The sequence below is a fragment of the Agelaius phoeniceus genome, chromosome 7, assembly GCF_051311805.1.
Source record: "Agelaius phoeniceus isolate bAgePho1 chromosome 7, bAgePho1.hap1, whole genome shotgun sequence".
NCBI classification, from domain to species: Eukaryota; Metazoa; Chordata; class Aves; order Passeriformes; family Icteridae; genus Agelaius; species Agelaius phoeniceus.
The window spans coordinates 40,701,144-40,722,919 of NC_135271.1; the positions used below are offsets into that span (position 1 = coordinate 40,701,144).

Consider the following 21,776-nt stretch of genomic DNA (forward strand, 5'->3'; position numbering starts at 1 on the left):
TGATTTAGACAGACATGACTGGTATGCTTTTAATCTTAAAATCTTTTTCATACAGCTATAGCTTAAGGTGTTTGTGCTTATTTGCAGAGAATGCTTAACTAAGAAAAATCCACAGAATTTTGAGAAGAAAAACGGAAGGAAGAACTCAAACACCACAATATTTGTTACATGAAACAGCTCTTTTCTAACCATAGCTTGATCTTCCTTTTCAAAGGGAAAAACATCAATTAGGAAAACAAGGTCCTGCTGATGCTTGGTGAATTTCCCAGTACAGGATCATCAGGACAGTAGGCAACACAAAACATGAAATGCACCATGTTACTCTCACAAGGAGCTCACTTAGATTAGTGCACCTATTTATCAAAGGAGAATAAAGAAAGATGTAAAGGAACATGCATACTTTAATCCCACACTGGTGTAGAGTGGTGTTTGCCTCAGTAGGCAAGTAGAGGTGTCTATTCCTTTTCTCTAATTTTAACAATTATGACAGTAAATTTACAAAAATAAAAATATGTGGAGAGGACATGCAAAATGCAGCAATCAGGAGATGGAAGGAAGCAGTAGTCTGTCAAGTCAATAGTTTGTCTAAGCCTTGTTTCCCCTCACCACCTTTACCCCAAATCAAACTAATAGGGAAAAGCCTCAGACAATCAACAGGAGTATCCCCACTGGCAGATGGATGTCTTCTACGGAGTTCATCTGCAATGGTATTCATGTCCCTCTAGGCCTCTGTTTGAACACTGTCACTATGGAAACAGATCTCTGATGCCCTGCACCTTATCAGGCCTTCTCTATTTAAATTCTTTTCTTGTGTTTTTAACAAAGCCATTCACTGAACCTCAACTAATCCAAGATTCTGTTAGGAGTGAGGTTTTTGCTTGGTGGGGCTTTTTTTGCCTTCACTATCGTGTCTCTTCCAAAAGGTTCTCTCTCCCACTAATGCCATCTGACAGGCTTTATTTGACTCACACCTCTTCAGTTACTGGCTAAAAAATATTATGGCTGCATTTATTGCCAAACGGATTCTACCATTTTTATTCCCCCCTCCAGGGTACATAGTTTTCAATGAAAATTCTATGCCCCCCAGGGTACATAGTTTTCAATGAAAATTTCACTCATTCAGCAGCAACTTTCTTAGTTTGGTTTTAGCTGTTTAGAATCTGCCTGCGTCTACATCAGATGCGCCGGTGAGTTCTCTCTAGAGCATTCCTAGGTTAGAGGTATAAAGGGTTACATCTCTGTAATACCAACAGTTTATCAATTCCAGATGCATATGGAATCCAAAATCCTATGTTTACAAATTCCAAATATAAGAATACTTTTGGGGAACAGAGAACAGGAGGGGAGCTGGGAAGCGTCAATGTTACATTATGTAAATGAAAGAAGGCAAATCTGGGTTTGACCTCACTGCATCCAAATCTGGTGCACAGGCAAGAAGCAGAGCAATTCTTCTGCAAACCAGCAAATGTTAATGCTGCAAATGCCCCTGCAGTAGTAACAGAAATTCATGCTATAGTTCTCCACCTAAATAGACAGGACACAAGCATTATTTATCTTTTGAGATTTTAATATGGCCCATAACTGTAATTTAAAATGAGGATCCAAGAGACATTTTAAGGGGATTTTCTGGTACTTCCTAGTGTGAGGAGAGATAGAGTTTTATCAGTTTGCACAAAACTTCAGTGCAGAGATGAATGGGAGTCATAAAACAATTTTATTTTATTCTTTTATTACCTTAGGTATTCTGGGCTGGCTGAGGAAGCAGAAGATACAGCAACACAGTAGCCTAAGATGCTGTGGGTCTCACAGTTCCCAAGGGGACTGGTACAAACATATAGGCAATTACTACTGGCTATGGAAATGAGCTTCAAAGCCTCCTTATGGCTTCCACTGGGACAAAGCACCTGTGTGTGTGATGAGGCTTTACTAGAAGGTGAAACTGGAAGAAAGGACATGCCTCAAATACTCCCCTTTATAAATTTAACTGCATTATTTCTAGGCTTTAATTGAGCAAGCTCTCTGGTGGAAGAAGGACAGTACAATTCACAGGCCATACTTACTGGAGCCAAGTTAATATTTCAAATGGAAATAACTTTTAGGAAAACTTATAGAAAACTGTAGTTGCTTTCATGTGTTAATACTGCAGACGAGTAATTATTTTCTTTACTCTGTTCATAATATACCACCTAACAGCTTTTGAGAGGTATAAAACATGACAAATCACAGTTACTTTAAGTAATATTTTGTACAGCTAATTTTGGTTTACTGAGGAACAAGTTTGAGGTACAGCCAAGGAGAGGACTAAACACACTGCTGATTTTCAAGAACTTAAAAGTTGAGATATAAAGTGACGAACTGGGAAGAATTGTGCTAATTTAATTTTTTGGCACAGCTCACTTTTCACTGGGTAAAATCAGGGCATTTCCAGGGACCATGGGCACAATATCATCAGTGCTCCCATCTCCTCTTGCACAGACAGCAGAGAAGCACAGTGAGAGTCAGTGGTGCTTCTGGAGAGCAACAGTTCCACACCAAAAGCTGCATCTTTCCAACCTAATAGGGTTAACTTCCATGTGACCCTAATCTCCAGGTTAATTTTGTTATCTTACGATAAACATCCCTCTTTTGAGTTTGAGCCTCACTCTTGCTAGCCACTGTTAACTGAGATCAAACCACCAAAACCAAACAGAAAAATGCTAAAATAATTCTGAGTACTGAGAGGATATGATAACCAGAGGCATAACAGTCATAGGTGCAAAATGAACAGTGAACATTCTCAGGTGAGAAACCAGAAGAACACTTCAAATATGGCAGAGAGCAGAATCCCTCTAAATAAAGAGCCCTAACTTCACCAATTGTCAGACTGTGAAAGAGGTTGTAAGGCCATTGTAAATAAGGCTGGACAGGCCCACCTGGGTCTCATTCACTGCAAGGATAGTGCAAGAGATGGATACTTTTGTGTAAACATTATCCTCTCATTATTTTTGTGCAGTTCTCTCTGAAACTACTGAAAGTTGTGCTTACATTTCTGAGGGCAGATCTGGGCAATTTGCCTTTAGCCTCATACCACTGAATACACTTCCTTTTCTCCCTCCCTGCCCACAACTCTAAGAATTACACTGGGAACATAAATCTCGATTTCAGATTTCCTTGGTTTAGATGGACCAAGCCAAAACATTTCCTGCCCCTTCAAACATCTATAGCAAGTAACCCAATTTATTTTCCTATAGAAGAAACTAGCCAATGACACTGGTATGTATTTTCTGTCCACATTAATTCCACTTTTTAATTCAAACTAGAGCAAGACTTGGGTTTCTTCTGTATTTTTCAGGCTACTGTGGGTCTTCAAAAGACAATTTAAGTGGTGAAATGAACACTGGTTTTCCTCAAAAGCTTTCCCAAAGAAAATTTTACTGATCCTTCCACTAGAAACTGATCACCAGGCAGTTGCCATTAAATTATGGCGTGGAAACATTTGGCCAGATATACACAAGACACAAATCATACATTAGGGATTTAGCTGGTTTAGAGCTACGGCAGAAGGAGTTGGCTTTCTCATGTTGTGTCTTGTATCCATCATTTCAAACTCCTATGGTGTTTTTGCAGATCTGGCTGTAAAAAGAACCAGTGTAGAACTCAGAAGTGAAGCTGATGAAGAACAGGTCAAAAAGTGAATTTAAATGAAGTAGAAAAATGGAACTTAGCCAAAACCATGAGCCTCTCCTTGCTACTCTGCACCCTACCAGCCTAGAGGTATAGGGTGCAGAAGCTCATGTCTACAAAGAAACCACTGCTTCACAGTCTAGGAGACAAAATATTTGCTGATTAAGAGAAAGAACAGAGTTTACAGCATTGTTGATGTCAGCAGTAGTAGAATCAGCTGCAGGTCCTCTTAGAATGAGGAGGCATAGGAACCACATTGTCTCTAAAAAAATCTCAGAGAACATTATGAGCAAGTTGTCTCCAACATCTCAGATTTATAGCATGGCCTGGCTCAGAATCACTGCAATTTCAGAGCTTCCTCACAGCAAAAGCTGTTATTAAGACCTGAAACTCTGGCCAAGGCTTTATTCCTATAGCAGTTTATTATCTTCCTCTCTTCTAGCCCAGGAAGTTCAACAGCACAACATTCTCCCTAAGCTGAATGTCAAAGTGTGTGCAATAACAGTTTAGAGCTACAGCATCCACCTCCATAAGCACTTTCTGTGCAAACCACTGGGGGCATGTGTGGTCTCAAAGTCATCAAAACACATCTCATTCCACCTTAATCTCTTCTGACATTAAAAGAGATCAACAGGTAAGAAAGAAGAAAATTGTGCCCTGGCACGTCCATAGTGGGTATCAGGCATTTATGTGTGTGAAACAGGAATGCAATGAAGGTGGAAGGAGAAAGTTCAGGGAAATTTCTATGTAAGCTGTGATGCACAAAACAAATGTACAATACTGCTGGCACAGGCAACAGCTTTTCCAGACAGTTGAACTGCTTTTAAAATGAGTTAGAAGTGGTGAAACAGCACAGCTTGCAAATCCCACCAAAAAAATAAGAAAACTTTCAGTTTATTGAATCCGTCTCTTTTCCCTTCAGGGAACTGAAATATTTTTCTAGGACTGAAAGGACTCAAATCCAAAGGCAGATTCACTGTGACACTCCAAGTCTCCCAGCTGATTCTTCTGCCCAACAAGTCTGCACTTTATATACTGATGTATGGAAGAAATCCTCATGTAAGAAAAAGGAGATTAGAGGTTAATCTTTGCTTTAACAATAAAAATAAGAAGCTACTTCACATTTCAGTCTCATGGGTTAAATGGAACCAGCTGTACATGTGGCCATCATGAACACAAAACACTGTCAACTAAAAAAAAAAGCAATTTCTTTGTGGGTCAGAAAAGTGGGTAGGACACTACACTGCTGTTGCAAAGGGGAAGCTCATTCAGTCTGACCCACTGGATATTGTCAGTAATTCAATTTAACCCTTTCTCATCTATATTGAGCCTGATCAGTGCTGCCTGACGGAAGCACAAAATGCAGAAAGAAAATTATAAGCAGTGGTGTTTCAGGAATTTTTAACAGCTGCTGCCTGCTTTATTGCTTGAACTCAATTCTCTGAATTCAATCCTGTGAAATCCAGTATTTGCCCCAAGAAACACGGCTGGGATTATCCCAGAGATTTCACATGCACAGGATAAATGCAGCTTCAAAAGACATCTCCCTGCTGACTGAAGGAGGAGCAGGTATTACAGGGCTCTTAAGGCTCTGCAAGCAATATAGATATCATATCCTTTTCCTGTATTACTCTATAGACTCCAATAAATCTATAGAATTCAGCTTACCACAAAGCTACTGTTTTTCAGACCAACTGACCCAATGACTGGTATTTATTTGCTGAGACAAGCTCCATTAAAATAAAAAGTAAAATATCCACACTCTTCCTCCTCATCACCACAAAGATGATATCTTGTTGCCAATCTGCCTGCCAGGAAGCCATCTGGAAATAATATCTATACCACAACCTATAGGCATCCCTCCAATGCATTAATCAGATCATTAGAGTTCAATACTGACAGCATCTTTAGGAACTGGAAAGGATAAAGCTGTGGTAATAAGGCACAGTGAAGATGGATCCCCAGGGCCTAGTTAGATCTTCTCCTCCTTTTTCTTTAAAAAGTACACAGCATTAGCATTTTGTTCCCCAGTGTTTGGTTTAAATTTACCATTCTGGAGAACTTCGAAGCTCAAGCAAGGCCTCTCAGTTTGACGCACAAGCACATAATTGAAAATGTCTTCCACCTCACTCCTGTCCTTAAAAGGACATTGAAAAAGTCTGGAGAGAATTAAATGGGGCATGACAATGATTTGGAGACTGGGGAAAATAGAGTAAAATATAAATACATACATATATGCATATTATAGCCAAAACCCATACCAAGTTCAGTTTGAGAGGGTTACAAGCTTTCTTATCACACAGAGCAGTACCTTCAGAGGAAACCCAGCAGTACCAGATGCTAAAGTTATCTCAGACACATACCAAAACCCAGGGGCTGGAAACTGAAGCTGCAGAAATCTAAAGCTGAAAATGCTTTTATTCTACAGTATGAGGAAAGGAAACAACTCAGGAGGAAAAAATAGTAATACAAAAAAAAAAAAGGTGTTGCATGAGATTCTGTTCTCCTATCTTTCTCAACTGAGAAAAAACTCCACATCACTTTGAGATATCTCTTTTAACAACACCATTGAATATGGTACAAGATGAATGAAATGACACACACTTTTGAAAAGCAGCAGAGTAAAAGCAGAAGCACAGTAAATCTCAAGATTAAAGAAACAAACATATCACAAATAATCAGTTTTATCAGTTCAGTACAGCTCCCCATTAGAAAAATTATATACATATCTATCAATCTGTAGATATATCACTACACTAGAAATAAGCAGCTGTTCATCATCTTGGACAAAACTCTTTAGAGGCAGTGACAAGGCTTTCCTCAGTGTCTGCACAGCAAGCTGGCATAACATAACTCCCAGTTAAATTCTGTACTATGTAACTTCAGCATACAAAAGGAAGCAGTCAATCCTTGTTCTGAGTTTAAGTTAACCAGAGCTGTTCAAAATAACAATATCAAATTCTGACACTGGACCTCAACTCAGTCATCTGGAAGGGGCAAGGTACAGGACTTATTACAGGTCCATGTAATAAGTTTGAAGGGTTATTTTTTTCAGGCTACCAACTCCCAAAAGTAGCTTGTAGTAGCTTCATGTCTACTTTATAAGCACCTAAAAGGCTTCTTGATCAACTGAGTAGAACAGGTATGGATGATAAGTCATCATAGTAAATGTAAAAACAGTTTCAGAAGTTGAATCTCTCATTTTGGAAGAAATTATTATTTTGGCTTGCCACTTAACTAAGCACATATTTTTGAGCTAATTAATCCAGTTGAACTAATAGAACTAATATTAAATTTCAAGTAGGGGGAAGAAGAATTGCACATTGGAGACTCAGAGTGAATTAGGCTAAAAAATTCACCCCAAAAAATTCTCCAGTGAGCACCAGAAATTCTGCATGTCAAGCATGCAGTTTAAAGCTAAGAGTTTAAATATTTGATAATACCTAAACGCTCTCATGGGTACATTTGCATTTCTAAGTGACTATTTTGGTTTTCATTTTTTTTCCTGGTACATTAAGCTAAATCAAAGCTAAGCCTTCATTAAAGGTAATGCAAATACGTTCACTCACAAGTTTTATTCAATAACCTCCTAAACTGATTTTAGTTAGAATTAAGACAACTTTGCATTCAGACATAAATACACAATATTCATCTTTCTTACCTTTTTTCAGGCTTTAGAGGAGTCCTTTCAAATTCCTTTCTCTCTGATACTCCTCTGTAAAGTGTTTTGGAACCTAGTGATGAAAGTATTACGGACTATGACCATACCACTCGTGAAACATTCTAGTCGAGATCCTACAAATAATCCAAATTAAGGAATGTATTGTACAGTTAAAAAATAATTGAAAGCAATGAATTATTCTCCTGTTGAAATTATTGATACCTAGATACCAGACAAGTGAAGTCTGGCTGTAATAGCTATATAAAGCTACCAATCCAACTGCAAAGTAGAAGATGGTCTCTAGATAACAATAACAATCCTTCTGAAGCCTGGCAGTGAGAACAATACCACAGCTAAAGCCCTCCACAGAAGTCAAGGACCACAAAAGATCCTGACAACCACAGAAATTTCACTTGATAAGGAATCACTCAAGAGAATGGGTTAGTCAGATACAGGACTGTAAGAAATCTTCTGTATCATGAAGATCAGTTCCTCTCATGACAAGCAGCTGTTCCTTTTAACATCATTTCTCTTGCACATGTCACAATGAAGTGATGAGGCACAAGTTTTCACCACAGATGCTATTTCGGTCAGCTTTGATGAAGAAATTGCTCTGGACAATTTCACATTCTTTTTTTTTTTTGCAGTAACTATAGAAATATAGAACTCTGCTTCATTATTTAGCTCATCAAGGGTGAGAAACTCCTGCAATTCATCAGTAAAGTCATCACCCAGAGACAGCATATACATTTCCAACAGCTTTCTGGTCCTGGAAGAAATGTAGCAGGCTTAAATCCAAGAGTTTCAACAACAAAGCACAGACACATAGCTAGATTTGAAGCAAGACTGGTCCAGAACTCACAGGTTAAGTAAAGGCTCAAACAGATGAACTCTGCAAATTTAGGTGTTTCCATTTACAGAATGTGAGGCATTCTGCAATTAGCAGGGGACAGGGTGTGCCACAGTGGTAAAAAAAAAAAAAATTAAAAAACCACAAAGACTTTAACCCTGTGGTCAGGGCAAAAAGAAGACAGCACCTACATTTATTCACCTACCTAGGTATTGTTGATTAATATTAGTTTCAACTAGCCAAGCACTATTATTCAGGAATAATTTGTTTGCATATTCTGTTTCAATGCTGGACTGCATCTGTACAAGCAGTCCTTCAAAGTGCATCTGTAGAGAGTAAACACCTGTACTCCTCCTTCAAATGCATACACATGTTTTATGGAATAAGGACAACCCTCCAGTAATTGCACAGGAATGAATATAAACACAATTCAGCTCTTGTAAACATGTCCACAGAGACTTCTCATATAACCACAGAGTGTTCGCCTTCAGGTTTTCTTTCATGTTTGCAAAACTGGAAAAGCAGGGCTCTCTTCCTGTTGGATGTTTCAAGCACATAGGTTCTGAATTTTATATATAATTTAGTTCAGGGTCTCAGAAGTGCAAAGTTTTCATCACCACTGCACATACTGCATGCATGCAAAAGGCAATAACATATCCAGCTCCATTAGCACCAGACAGTTGCATACAAAGCTTGTGCCCTTCAGTTTTGGTAGATGGCTTCCACAGATTATTACAATATTAATAGGTGCTGTACGCCAAGTACACATAAGGATGTTTAGAAATACTCAGTAGTAGCCCCTGTGCAAAAGAAAGGGATGATATAACATCATTTGTATAGATCCATATACAGCTCTCCAGTGGAAAAGAAACTTCTAAGTACAGGGAGCATCCAAACCAGAGAAAGCTATAAAGGCTACTTGTTAAGTAACACAAAGAACAGCTCTGATGTAAGGGTCATCAAACAAAACCTATGTACAGTTATTTAATTTTAAGAAAGGGAATCGTGTAAGGATGTGAAAAAAGAAAAAAAAAAAAAGAGGACACTCAAAAGGAGCAGTTCAAAAAGCAGGAAGACTCAGGGAGAGTTAGGAGAGTATTGCAGGGCATAGGTCAGCTCACAGAAAATGGATTGCTTAAGTAAAGACAGGGGAGCCCATAAAACATGGCAAGTAAAATGTAAGCAGGAAATTAAAAGGGCTAAAAGACAATCCAAAAACTGCCTGCAAACAAAGACGACCGTGCTAGTAAACAGCTCTTGAAATACATCAAGGACAGGAAACTAGCTAGGAAAAGCAGTCCAGCTGCTGGATGACAAAGGTGTATAAAGCACAGACAGGGATGATACAGCTGTAGCAGAGAAGCTCAGGGAAATCTTTACACCAGCCTTTACTGATGAAATCTTTGGGGAGATTTACACATCCAGTGCACTCTCTGTTGCAAATCTGGTAGGGGAACCAGACCAATCTGAAGTAAAATCAGGAAATACCAGACTGAACAAGGAAGCTAGATGTTAATAAAGCACTGAGACAAAACAATTTTCACACAGGTTCTGAAGAAACTCAAATATGAATTTACAGACCACTAGCCAAGGTATGTAAGCCAGAGCTACAGAGTCTCTGTGCCTGAGAAACACAAATCTTGCTTGCATAACTTCCAGCTGCAGAAAGGGCTGTGTAGGGAACCTGGAAACCACAATCTGGCAAGTCTGAATTCATTGAAGTAGGAGAGTGAACATTAGAAAGAGTAATGCTTCACAGGCTTTTTAAGATGGAGAGGAATCAGCAATGTAATTCCTGGGATCAGTGCTGGGACTGGTGTTACTCAACATGTTTATCAATAACAAAATTAAATTATTGAGGAAAATGTTGGCAGATGAGCTTTAGTGTAGTAATTCCTCAAGGCGGTATCAATTCTAAACATTCCTACTTGGAAGCTAGAGCCATCCTTGATGGTTCAGTGTTCGACAGCAGTCAAAAAAAGCCAGAAACATCATTGGAATCTTCAGAAAAAGAGGAAGGCAGGACATTTCTCCTCACAGCCTGAGTGCTCCCACAACTTTAGTACTGTGACCTGCTCTCCACAGACTAAGGAGGACATTACCAAGCTGTCCAGATAGAAATGGAGATACTAAAAAGGCTGGGAGTCCCCAGTTCAGAAAGAAGGCATATGTAGTGGATATTACCAGGTATAACAAAAAACCCATGAGCTACTAAATGCACAACAGTTGTTTGCCCAACCCTACAAAACAAGAACAAGACAGTACTCGTTTAAAGGCAACCAACTCATTTAAATAGAAAGGACATTTCATCCAGTAGGTTACAAGCTTCTGGAACTTGCTGTCACGCAAGACTCTGAAGGCAAAGGATGTTCATGGGTTCAAAAAGGGATTAAACAAACTCCAGTCAACAGGTCCATAAATAGACACCTAAACGACTAAACAGGTACATATCCTCTAATATTCTTAACAGAAGAGCTGTGGAAACTGAAGATGTGTGGAGAGAAATGGATCTCGAGAAACAGCTGTTGGAGGTTCTCCTGTTAACTTGCCAGACACAACACTGGCCTAACTGGAGCACTGAGGCAGCTCTAAAGTTATTCATTTTTTAGGGCGACTTAGCATTTCCACACATCACACTGCTTCCTGAGGATAAGCAACGATCCCAACAAAAGAGCAAGGTGATAGAAAGCAAACACATTAATTCTCCCTCATGACAGGGGTGAGAATGGGACAGAGACAGATACAACCAGCAAAGAAAAGGAAATGAAACAATTTAGACCAGTTACAGGTGCCAGAACTTCTCTTTTAACACCCTTTCCCTAAAAAGGCCTTTAACATCTGTACACACAGTACACTAAGTAATTATTTTACCCACCCAATCTCATTTTTAATTCATCAAAGTTTCACTTTAGAAGAATTTTTTAAATTAGCGCCATCTTTGAAGACAGTAAGTTATTTATAGCTCTAAAAATGCAATCAGCAAGACTGTATTTCCTGTCTTGTAAGTGAAATATTAGCTTGGACAAAAAAAAACCAAAACAAAGCTCACAAGAAATGCAATTACAGCAAGTTTGTTTTCAAGACATCCTTTGTTTTGATGTTCAATTTATTTCATTAACTTGTTACTCATACAGTTTTAAAAAAATATTTTTGTTTGGCCCTTCAGGAAAAAAATATGCTACACAGATAAACTAACAAAGTTTGACAAAGTTCTCTTGTTCCTGTCTGTGACACAATCTGTCTCAAAACCTTACACCTATAAGCCTGTAAGAAAACCAGCTAGAAATGAACTAGCACTGGAAAGCTCACCACAGAAATCATGACAGGCATGAACAGACATGAAACATCACACTTTTTTCTCCTCTGCAATTTAGTGAGTAGGCTTGTTACTACAGTCCCCTACTCCAATATCAATAGCCACACATTACTAATACAATGTACTTGTATTATAGGTGTATGTGCATATAAAAAACCCTCAGGATCCTGCAGTGCTTATAAACTGATCATCAAGTTCAAAGGTTACCCCAGTTGTCCAGCAAAGTACAATATAATATAAAATCAATGGAATAACAAGTACTAAAACTTATTTACACATATATGTTTGCTTTCACCCTCTGAGACAAAGCAAAAAGTGGTACAGCATTTGTAGTTAGAGGTCAACAGCACACATGGAGAATGGAACAAGTCCCACACTATTTTACCTGAAGAATTATCTGACCATGTCCAACTGTCCTTGCTGGTGAAGTGTCTGCAAGTCCTTATTTTTGTAACTTCATTTTCTGGCCGTCCCTGTGGTCCAGTCAGGAAGTGAGCCCCCACTTCTCCTCAGGCTAACCAGGGCCACATCAACATCCACTGCTATAGCTTGGAAATGCTTTGGAAAAGGAATATTACTGAGCTCTGTATCAGGGAAGAACTAAAAAAATTGAATGGGAACTCAACGCTTTATTTTCATCTGAGGTGAACTTGATAAAAGCACTATTTCAGGTAAAGTGAAGGAGCAATGCTTCTGCTGACTGAGTTTAGAAGCATTTTAAGAAAACACACATGAAACTGCTTTTACTCTGCACAAGATGGGATTATTTGATCAATAAGTACCCCAGTGCCCATGTTCAGGCTGACTTTAGCATAAAACTTGAGCAAAATTCCCCAAGCAAAGCCTTGGTCCCACAGGCCGGGGCTGAGGTAAAACGGCGGGAATTGCTCTGAAGGCGGCATGGCGGGAGGTCAGGCCTGCACAGCCCGGCTCCTGCCCCCTCACCGTGAGGGGATTCCCTCCTGGATAGCCACTGCCATCCCACAGACACACCTTTAGGCACACCCCTGAGCAGGGCTGAGGGAGGGAATGCAAATCCTGCCTCTCCCTTGGGAATGCTGCAGCTCAACACTTCCCAAACCCACGGCCTCTTCCATTCAAATGTGCTCACTCTACTCACAAGCACAGACACTTTCACAGCAACATGAAAAAACTGCTGTGCTGCAAAGGAACAGGAAAATGAGTAGGAAGAAGAAAGAAAAATGTAGGAGAAAATAAAACAAACCTTCTTTCACCACTCCCCTGTCTGTGAGAAAGGGGCAGCCAGAATGCATGGACTCACAAGCCAAGATCTCTTCTTAAAAAACCTGCAGGATACATGCTCAGATATTTGCCTGCCTCTTTATATAGAGTTCAGTTAGCACTAAATGCCTCCAGCTGGTTTCAAGTTACAGCCAGGGAAGTAGTACCACAAAATTCCTCATAGCCACCCAAACCATTACTCTTGTATTTTTTTCCATGTGGGGTCATCACACCCCCTCTGGAAAGCTTAGAGGTATGATACCACTGCAGGCCCCTTCAGAGAGAGCCTGACAATGGTGTATTATGAGGCTTGTTGTAACATCCTTTCAAAATTCTTAAGGTCCAGTGGTTTAGAGAAGAGGGTCTTTTGTGTCTGCTGTCAGTTCCAGGAAGCTCCTGTCACTGGCATGGAGACTGCATATGGAAAAGAGCTGCTAAATAGACCAGTTAAAAGAATATAGGCCCAGTCTTGCTCCCACGTCACTGAAAACCATGAATGCTGCAACTCTGTTGAGGTCAGAGGAACTGCACTGCTGTGATGTTGGGGGTGAGACACCAGCTGTTGTTTCCAAGCCAGGGCTCCCTCTGCGAGGTTCTCTCAGGCTCTGCCCATGATACACCCCCGAGGCCACCAGGACCACAATGTCAGCTCTGAAACAGCAGCAGACATTGCCACACAGCCTAACCCACAACAGCTCTGCTGTAAACTCACACTGCACAGAACAGAAGAGGTTTCTCACCTCCAAAACCAGGCTGGACTTAAACTAGTGATAAGTCAGTAACGCTTTCAGACATGAAGTACTGACTAAATATCTTCTTCACCAAAGGAAAGGAAAGGAAAGCTTATGACCCTAAAAGGTCTGAGGTAAATAACCTAAATAAAGCAGGCCACTCTTGACAAATTTCTTTCCTGTGTATTTTAAACGCAGCTTGTTGCTTTTGGTTTGTAACTTTCCTTTTGATACAATCAACGGTGTAAGAACATACAGTGTATGTCTGACCTGGACTTAGTGAGTGATTCTTACAGAACATGCCCACATACTTTATTCTTTTCACCCAGTCAGACTTAATCTTTGTCCAGGAGAGATGGTCAGTATTTTGGTCCTGAGGGGTTTTTTAATTTTTTTTTTTTTAATGCCATTGATTCCAATTACATGACATAAAACATGTGAATGACAAAAACCCTTTACTTCAGTATTTAACAAACTGGTTATACCATTATAGAGAATTAATGGAATTATATATGTCTTCCATTAGGAGACAAGCAACTTCTTAATAGTCAACATTGCCAAAAATATTAGGCAACTACATGCATTTTATAATGGGGTATTAGAGCAGACATCCTGGTTATTATTTGCACTGCATATTCACATAGTAAATTAAATTGTGACTGTCATTTAGAAGATATGGAAAATCTCACACCCCTTGTTTGCCTATTGTTTTGCACCGGAAATGTTCATCAGTTTATAGAATTTAGAGAAAGCAGCATCACCTTGAAATCAAGTGCAACAATGCCCTGCTCGGAATACAGAGCTGGGAGCTCTAGTTCCTCTGGCCCATGCTGCCTGCAAAGCACAGCTCTCAGAGGCCTCTGCAGCAAACAGGAAACTTGCAGTACTTCCAGGCAGATAAGAAAAGCTAAAACTGGGATCCTTTCATTATTTGAAATATCTCAGTGCCTGTGCCATACTGTGTCTCCCAAATCCTCTTTGTAAGAGTATTTGCAACTTGGTCCTTGCTCTCCCCATTACTCACTCATCCTTTAACATTTTGCTGAGGTTAACAATCAGGATAGTGATTTTTGCTGCTTAGCAGTGATTCCCACTGAAAGCTGGATTACACTGGTTTAAACAGTATATAAAAGGCCTCTGGGTGAAACTACAGGCTTGGCAATCAGATTATCCTTCACTACACAGTTCCAGTATCCTTTTTGGGTACATTTCTTTTGTTCAGATATCATCCTGCCGCTCTGTAAATACCTCCAGTCACAGGACTGCTGAAGAATAACAGAAAAAAAGCAGTAAAACAACAACTCAGAATAATGATTTTAACCTGCTGTGCAATAATTAGAAATAAACTGCAGTGAGTGTGTAAAACAGCACAAGCCATCACTCACTTTCCTCAGCCAGGATGTCTGTGGGCTCTCAGCAGTTTATCACATTTCACAAGAAGCAGCAGCAAGTGATGCACAGGACTGGCAAAGAGAGCAAGTCATTTCTTCTCCCACAGGTTAGATCTTCTGCTTTCACACAGAGTGTGTGGTCTGTTTGAACTCTTTCCTGATGAAGAAAATAACTGAAAACATCCCTCTGTGACAATTTTGTATCCTGTGACACACTGGCTGCGTCACAAGCCCTAAAAATGGCTTTGGTACCATGGAACCTATGCATACAAAACAGCACTTCAGTCTGAAGAATTAATATGCTGTCAGCTGGTTGTGTCTTTGGCAAGTGAGTGAATTTAATCCAATTACAGCAAAGGTGATGAGGTCAAGCTGACTCCCAGTAAAGAATCACCAGAAAGACTATCCTCAAAACAGAAGACACTGCAGCTTGCTAGACATGCTGTAGTGAAGTTTAGCAATGCTCAGACTTGTTACAACAAAGGTAAGTGCCAAGAAACTGTTTAGTGCCAGCAAACAGAAGAGGAAAGGGATTCAGCAAGAACACACTTTGTAAAGCACACTGTAATCCTAAGCACTTAATTGCCTTTGGCAAGAGCTGCATCCCATTGCTCTCTCAGAAGTCGTTTTATCTGCAACTTGATGCTCACAGCTACAGGGATGAATGGAGTGGGGGAGGAGAAGGAACTGAGGGAGCTAGTGAGAGAACTACAGTTACCAGTCTGTCTTTGATGAACTACCAAAGCAAAACATAAAAATTACTGGTATGTGCAAAGCCTGATCTGCATATCCGATGATGCTCAGAGAAGCAAATGAAACTAACCCTCCTCCAGGCCCTTGAAATCACCTACAGAAGCTGACAAATTTGTTGTAGAGCTACACACCTGTGTTTATACTTTACATTTACATATGTCTAGCCTCACTTTCAGTCAGTCTCACTGAACCCATTTAGGTCAGTGTGAATTTGAAGGTGTAGCCAAAGTTTGTTTCTTTTCCTTGCTTATAATGCAGCATTCACAAATATTTTACAATATGTTAACCCAAACTCATTGTTCCCACATAAATGGAAGACTTAAAAGTAAATAATGCACCAAGCCTCTTTAATTAAATAAGGAGTTTGGGGGAGGAGTTTCTGCAGACCCTTTTAAATCTTAAAGCCTGCCAACTGGATGAACAAAAGGTAGATTAGGCTCACATGATAAATCCCAGCAAACCTGAAAAGCCTTTGTTAATAAGTCACTAAGGGAATTTTTCTTTTTCCCCTAGAATTTCTGCTCACCAGAAGTGAGAGTTAAGATTATTCAAGCAGGTTTGGTTTCCAGCAGCATTAAATGGGTATATGCCTCATGAAGCTCTAATCTCCTCATTTCTATAGAGCTCAATTCCCCTTTCATTCCTACTAAAGCAGAACCAGTTATTCCTAGCTTTTATAGAAGGAGCAGCTGCTGAAAGTTCAGAGGCAAAAAAAAGTTTATGAAATTAGTTAAGATTCCCACAAAAACTAAACTGGAATTCTAGATCAGCTTTAATAGCAAAAACAACAACGACAGGAATATAAATGTCTTTTCATTTCACTTTGGCATTTCTTTCATGTAGCAGGTTGCTAATGAGCCTTTTAAGTTTCCATTCATAAGTTAGTGTTCAGTAGCTTGTTCACAGAGCCAAATGACATGTTAGTCTGGCAATTAGTTTACTCTTCTGTCTGTAGAGAGGCTTAATGAAAACATTATTAGAGACAGACCTTGCTCTAGCACACTCCATAGACCCTGTACAATTGCTCAGAAAAGACAAAGATTTCAGCAAAACCCATACTGTAAAAGACACAGATTTTAGTAACACCCAGACAACGTGGATGACATCTAAAGCTGTGCTAAATTTAAAAAAAAATCCAGAGTCCATCCTACCTGGAACCATCTGGCTTCACTGATGAATCCTTTTCAGCACTATAGATTAATCATATCTTCCCTGCATCCAGTGCTGAAATCCAAACAACATATGTAGCCCTAATGTACATCATGGAAGCATTCCCATCAGTGGGATGAAGGCAGCTTGCTAAGATCCTGTTTGGTGTAGTGGATGCCACAGAAAAAGTTTAGAAAGTCTACTGCAACAGGTGCAGCAAGGTGTTTCCAGAGCCATGAGAGAAAGGATCACCTAACCTTCCATGGGAGGTCATAAAAAACCAGAGTAATTTAGCATCAAAGAGAGAAGTGTGTGTAATCAGCAAAGGGAGAAGAAAATTACCTTCCTTACTCCTAACTCATACCTGTGGAATAAAGTTTGGAAAAGCTATTGAGTACAGCTCTAAACACAGCAGAGGCAAACAACCACAGCATGTTTTATTATGTACTTGACAAGTTTATGAATGAAAGGAGATGAGTCTGTCTGTAAAACCAGGATCACTTCCAGCCCATGCTCAGACCTGAATTCAAACTACCCAGAAGAGTCCAACAACCACAGACTGTGGCTACCAATTCTCCAGAGTCTAACCAGAAACTTCAGCCATCTCCTTACATGGCTCTCAAATAGAGCTTCTGAGCACATTTCTGGATTTAGACTCCACAGCTTTAAAGCACAGCATTTGGAGCAGTTCTGAACTCTATTTACATCTGCATTTTGTTTTAGGAGGGCTCTGAAAGTAATTTGTAGCTGTTGGTTTATAGTTTTTCTAAGTACAGTATATTTGGCCTGTGTAAGGATATTGGTATGGCTTTTGATTGACTGTAAAAATCGGATCATCGCCCAGAGGAAGTCCTAATGAACTTAAAGGAGGAGCCAGGGAGAACAGAGAACACGAAACAGACCAAAAACTGAAAAACTGGTGAAAAATTATGCATCTCTTACATTTAACCTAAGCCAATGGCAATACGTAATCTCAGTTTATTTCAGACTTTATAAATTCCCTTTCAGCATTATACAAGCAAACCAACAGAACTTCACTGAATGATTTCCTTCATTCTCCTTTGCACCATGCAGCAGGGCAACTAAAGCTATGGACACATGCTTGCAACAGAAGAGTATCTGATTTATAACTTTCTTTGCAGCAGACCTTTTAAGACTTCCCTACAAGACCAATAAAAATGGGGTCAGTGCCATTAACTGGTGTGAGCCTCCCACGTTTATATAAAATTCTAGTTGTGATGTTTATTAAACCAGGCATTTCCTTTCTGCTTATGTCCATCTGAAAAGGTTAAATGCCAGTAACAGGTCACACACCAGCACAGGGACACCCCGCCTATCATTCTAGTGGCTGGTCCTCGGGTAGCAAACATTCTCCTGCTACAACCAACAAAATCACTCCAGTTACTTCTGGAGTTTAAATATTTGTCCTGTAGCATTCATTTGTAAAAGGCTAAGATGGGTGTAACATTAGTGTACTATGAAAATGTGATATCATGAGCATTTTGTCACAAACTGCAGAGCACGCAGCGACCAGCTACAGAAGAACAGTATCACTTAAGGAAACAGAAAATACTGGATATGTGCCAGATGAAAATTAAATATTCAGTTATTAGTAAATATAATTTGGGTTTAAAACCAGAAGGCTCCTAAAATGCTCTCCTAGAACCTAGTTCCAGAAACATCTCAGCAAATATATCGTTGCACAGGGAGACACATATCATATTCTGAAAATAACAATGCAAGTCATTAGCAAAATAGAATAAAATAAAGATGTGTGCAGGAAGTAACAGGAGAAAGATTGTTATTCTCTTAGGCATTTAAAATGAAAGAGAAATTACTATTTCTCTTACAGTTCCACTGACAGAAATGGCATTTCCAGCACTCCACAGAGAAGTAGCATCATTTTGTAAAGACTTAGTGGGGAACACACCTTCTGCATGTCATGTAACTCCACACTCACACCGCCCTCCCCTCCAAATGCTTGGAAACCCCTTGGAAGAAGGGTGTGGAATCAGGTATTTGCACTTATCCTCTCAGCCATTCCCTCTGTAGGGAGAATAATGCAGCCTTCAAAACACTTTTGATTCCACTTTCCGACTCTAGGAGTATTCCTGTGGATTTACTTTGCACAAGACAAGACTAGGGCAAAAAGTATCTTTAAAGAGTAAGAGGAGGGAAGGATCCCCTGTCTTTTCATCCCTGGTCTCCAGCCCCTGCTAGTCTGCCATGCCACTCCCTTCCAGCCTGGGTGCAGGGAGCAGTGCCAGGCCAGAGTCCAGATGTGCACATACAGGAAAGAGGATTAAAAGGCAAAGAATCCCCAAAAACATATTGCTCCATAGCGTGAAGTCAGCCTGCAGAGAAGTGATTTCACTGCCTCTGCCAAGTTAATGATTTTAAACATTCATCTCCATCCCCCATCCTCATGCAGGATGTTTAAGTGGTGTCACCAGGATTTATCCTTCTCTGAGACTAAGCATGTTGTGCAACATGATACAAATTACTTTAGGAACAGCAGAAGTAAAAAAAAAAAAATTAAAATCCCAGTACATGCATTTTGTCTGAAGCATTAAAGATGTAGATGTGTAGTGAAGGAATGTTGCTACACGTGTCTCCACATATGCATCTCTATATTGGAAAGGCTCAGGAGGCCAAGAGAGAGCCAGAGAGATTATCCTTACAGCCGAGCCTATAAATGCTTCATCTTAGAAATCCTTTGCTACCTGCCAGTAGAGAACAATAAAACTGTAAAAAAATCATACATAAAAGATGACAAGTACTTACTACCAGGTTTGCTTGCTCTGGGATGAATGCACTCCGGGAGGGGAGCGGTAGGTGAGCCCTCCTCCCTGCCGGAGCCCAGCTGACGCTCTCGCCGGGGAAGGGACGGGAGCTGGGCTGAGCCACCCGCAGGAATCCCGCGGCTCCGGTGCTCCAAGCCCGGCATGTGCGCGCAGCCCGCGCCGCTGGGCCGGCTCGCTGCAGCGCCGCTACCTCGCCTCTCCGGAGAAGCAGGTTTCCCTCTTCTCCTCCTCCTCCTCCTCCTTCTCCGCCTACTTCACCTCCCCCTGCGGAGGATGCCGCGGTACCCCCCGCCCGTGCCCGCCCCCGGGCTTCCCTCCGCGTCCCGGGGCGCAGCGGGCAGGGAGAGCCCCACGGCTTCGGGGAGCGCTGCCGGAGCCGCCTCGCCCCGAGCTGCCCAGCCCTGGATCTGCGCCTCCGGCCGCAGCCCACCTGCTGCTCGGCCGGGCCGGGCCGGGCCGGGATGGGCCGGGCTGGGCTGGGCAGCGGGGGAAGCGCGGAGCTCGCAGGGGAAGCGGTGCCGAGCGGTGATACCGCCTGCGGTGGGCGCGGCTGCCCTTCGCTCCTTCCCCGTGGCGGCTCCCGCGGCAGCGGCCGGGGGTCCAGGGGGAGCCCCGGGTGCGCCAGGACCAGCGAAGGGAGGGGCACGGCCAGCCCAGCCCAGCCCAGCTCCTGTGGAGCGCGGCTCGCCCAGGTGGGGCGGCTGCGGACGGGGGATGTCCAGACCTGGGTGCGAGCTGTGTGAGGAGTGTGTAGGGATGTACATGGGTGCCATAAGAGCTGTGCACTGCAGATCCTTTGGGGATGTGAGAGTTATAGACCTTGTGTCTATGGGGTGCATGTATGGGAAGTGTAGAGGAATGTGCTTATGGGCTCGCATGGGATGGGAATGAAATACATATGGGAGATCTGTGTGTGTGTTCTGGAGGAACTGCATAGCTTGCATATAGGGGAGAGCACAGAGGATGTATGTGAAGGTTTGCATGGGACTGGGATGGGATGCCCTAGGGTTATGTATGGGGAGTGTAGGGGTGCATGTGGAACTGCAGCCCTGCCATGCAGTGCCCCGATGCCAGCCACAGGGCATTCTCTCGGCACACAGGGGCCTCAGGGCTCTCCCTGCCTCCCCCACCCCCATGGGCCTGCCTAGAGCCCATGCTCTGGCACATCTGCCTAGGGACATCCAAATCTGGGGCAAGGGATTTATTTTAATAAACCGTTTACAGTTAATTGTGTTAAGTGCTAAAGTAGTGTAGAAAGAAGAGCAAATGCGAGATGGGGACAAATTGAATCCTCTTCAACAATAAGATCTTAGAACTGCTGTTTTATAATGTGGAGACCCTGAAGAGGAAAGGTAGTATAATCACAGACATTGAGAACTTAAAGCCTTTCTACTCTGATATTTTAACTTTTTCATTTGCACATTTTAAAAACCCAATCAGCTGCCTATTTGAAATGGACTTACAGCCAGATCATAAAAACACATGGGCACAGACATACAAAAAGCCCAGGTTCTATGGATTAAACTTTCCTTTTCTGTCCTCTAATGTTCTTCTGTGCTGCAGATTGCTGCTAGATGTGTTAATACATGGTTCTGAACTGCTACAGAAAAAGTACAAGCTGTAGAAAAGCTGCCTCCTCACCAGGCACTAAGATACTTTTAAGGGTGATGGAGCAAACCACAGCCCAGGATTCAATTCTTTCTCTTCCCTCACTGTTTCATCCTAACAGCCATCAACTCAGAAAAATGAAGCCAAGATAAGCAAGTCACGGCAAAGCTGTTCTTGGCTGCAGTGATGTCAAGAGTTTTATATTTGCAGAGACCTCAGTGTTTTCCATTTTGATTCTGAGGTGAATTTTTCTGCCATTGATAGACCATGTGTCCTGCAACCTGAGTAGGCTGTATACATGGAGGCAGTGCAGGATGCTGCCTTTTCCTGGTGCATCATTCCTGATGCTTCTGTGAACAATGAGAGCAGTTACCAGCATGAGTCCATAAAAAGTTATAGCCATTGCTTTTGACTTTTTCAGGTGCAGTACAAAGGGAGTGCACTGAGGGAAATTGCTGCTAACTCTTCAGGAGGAGGCAGTGTTTTTTCTTAATTCCTTTAGAACAAGATGCTTTTGCTGTTTTAAAGGCTCTGGGACTTTGAAAATAGGATAGTAGAGACTTACTTATTTGTTTGTTTATTTTTATTTTGACCAGAATCACTGAGAA

General features: G+C 41.3%; 1 protein-coding gene across 2 annotated transcripts in view; it reads right to left on the reverse strand.

Moving 5' to 3' along the window:
* MYLK (myosin light chain kinase) overlaps positions 1-19,987 on the reverse strand; it is a 194,230-nt gene extending 174,243 nt beyond the window's left edge. Inside the window, exon 1 of one of the 2 annotated variants that reach the window (XM_054636488.2) lies at positions 19,541-19,987. In XM_054636488.2, the coding sequence (XP_054492463.2) occupies positions 19,541-19,703 (163 nt within the window). In that variant the 5' untranslated portion in view covers positions 19,704-19,987. The remainder of the gene's footprint in view (positions 1-19,540) is intronic. The other variant, XM_077181662.1, reaches the window with a different exon arrangement.
* Between the last annotated feature and the right edge of the window lie 1,789 nt (positions 19,988-21,776).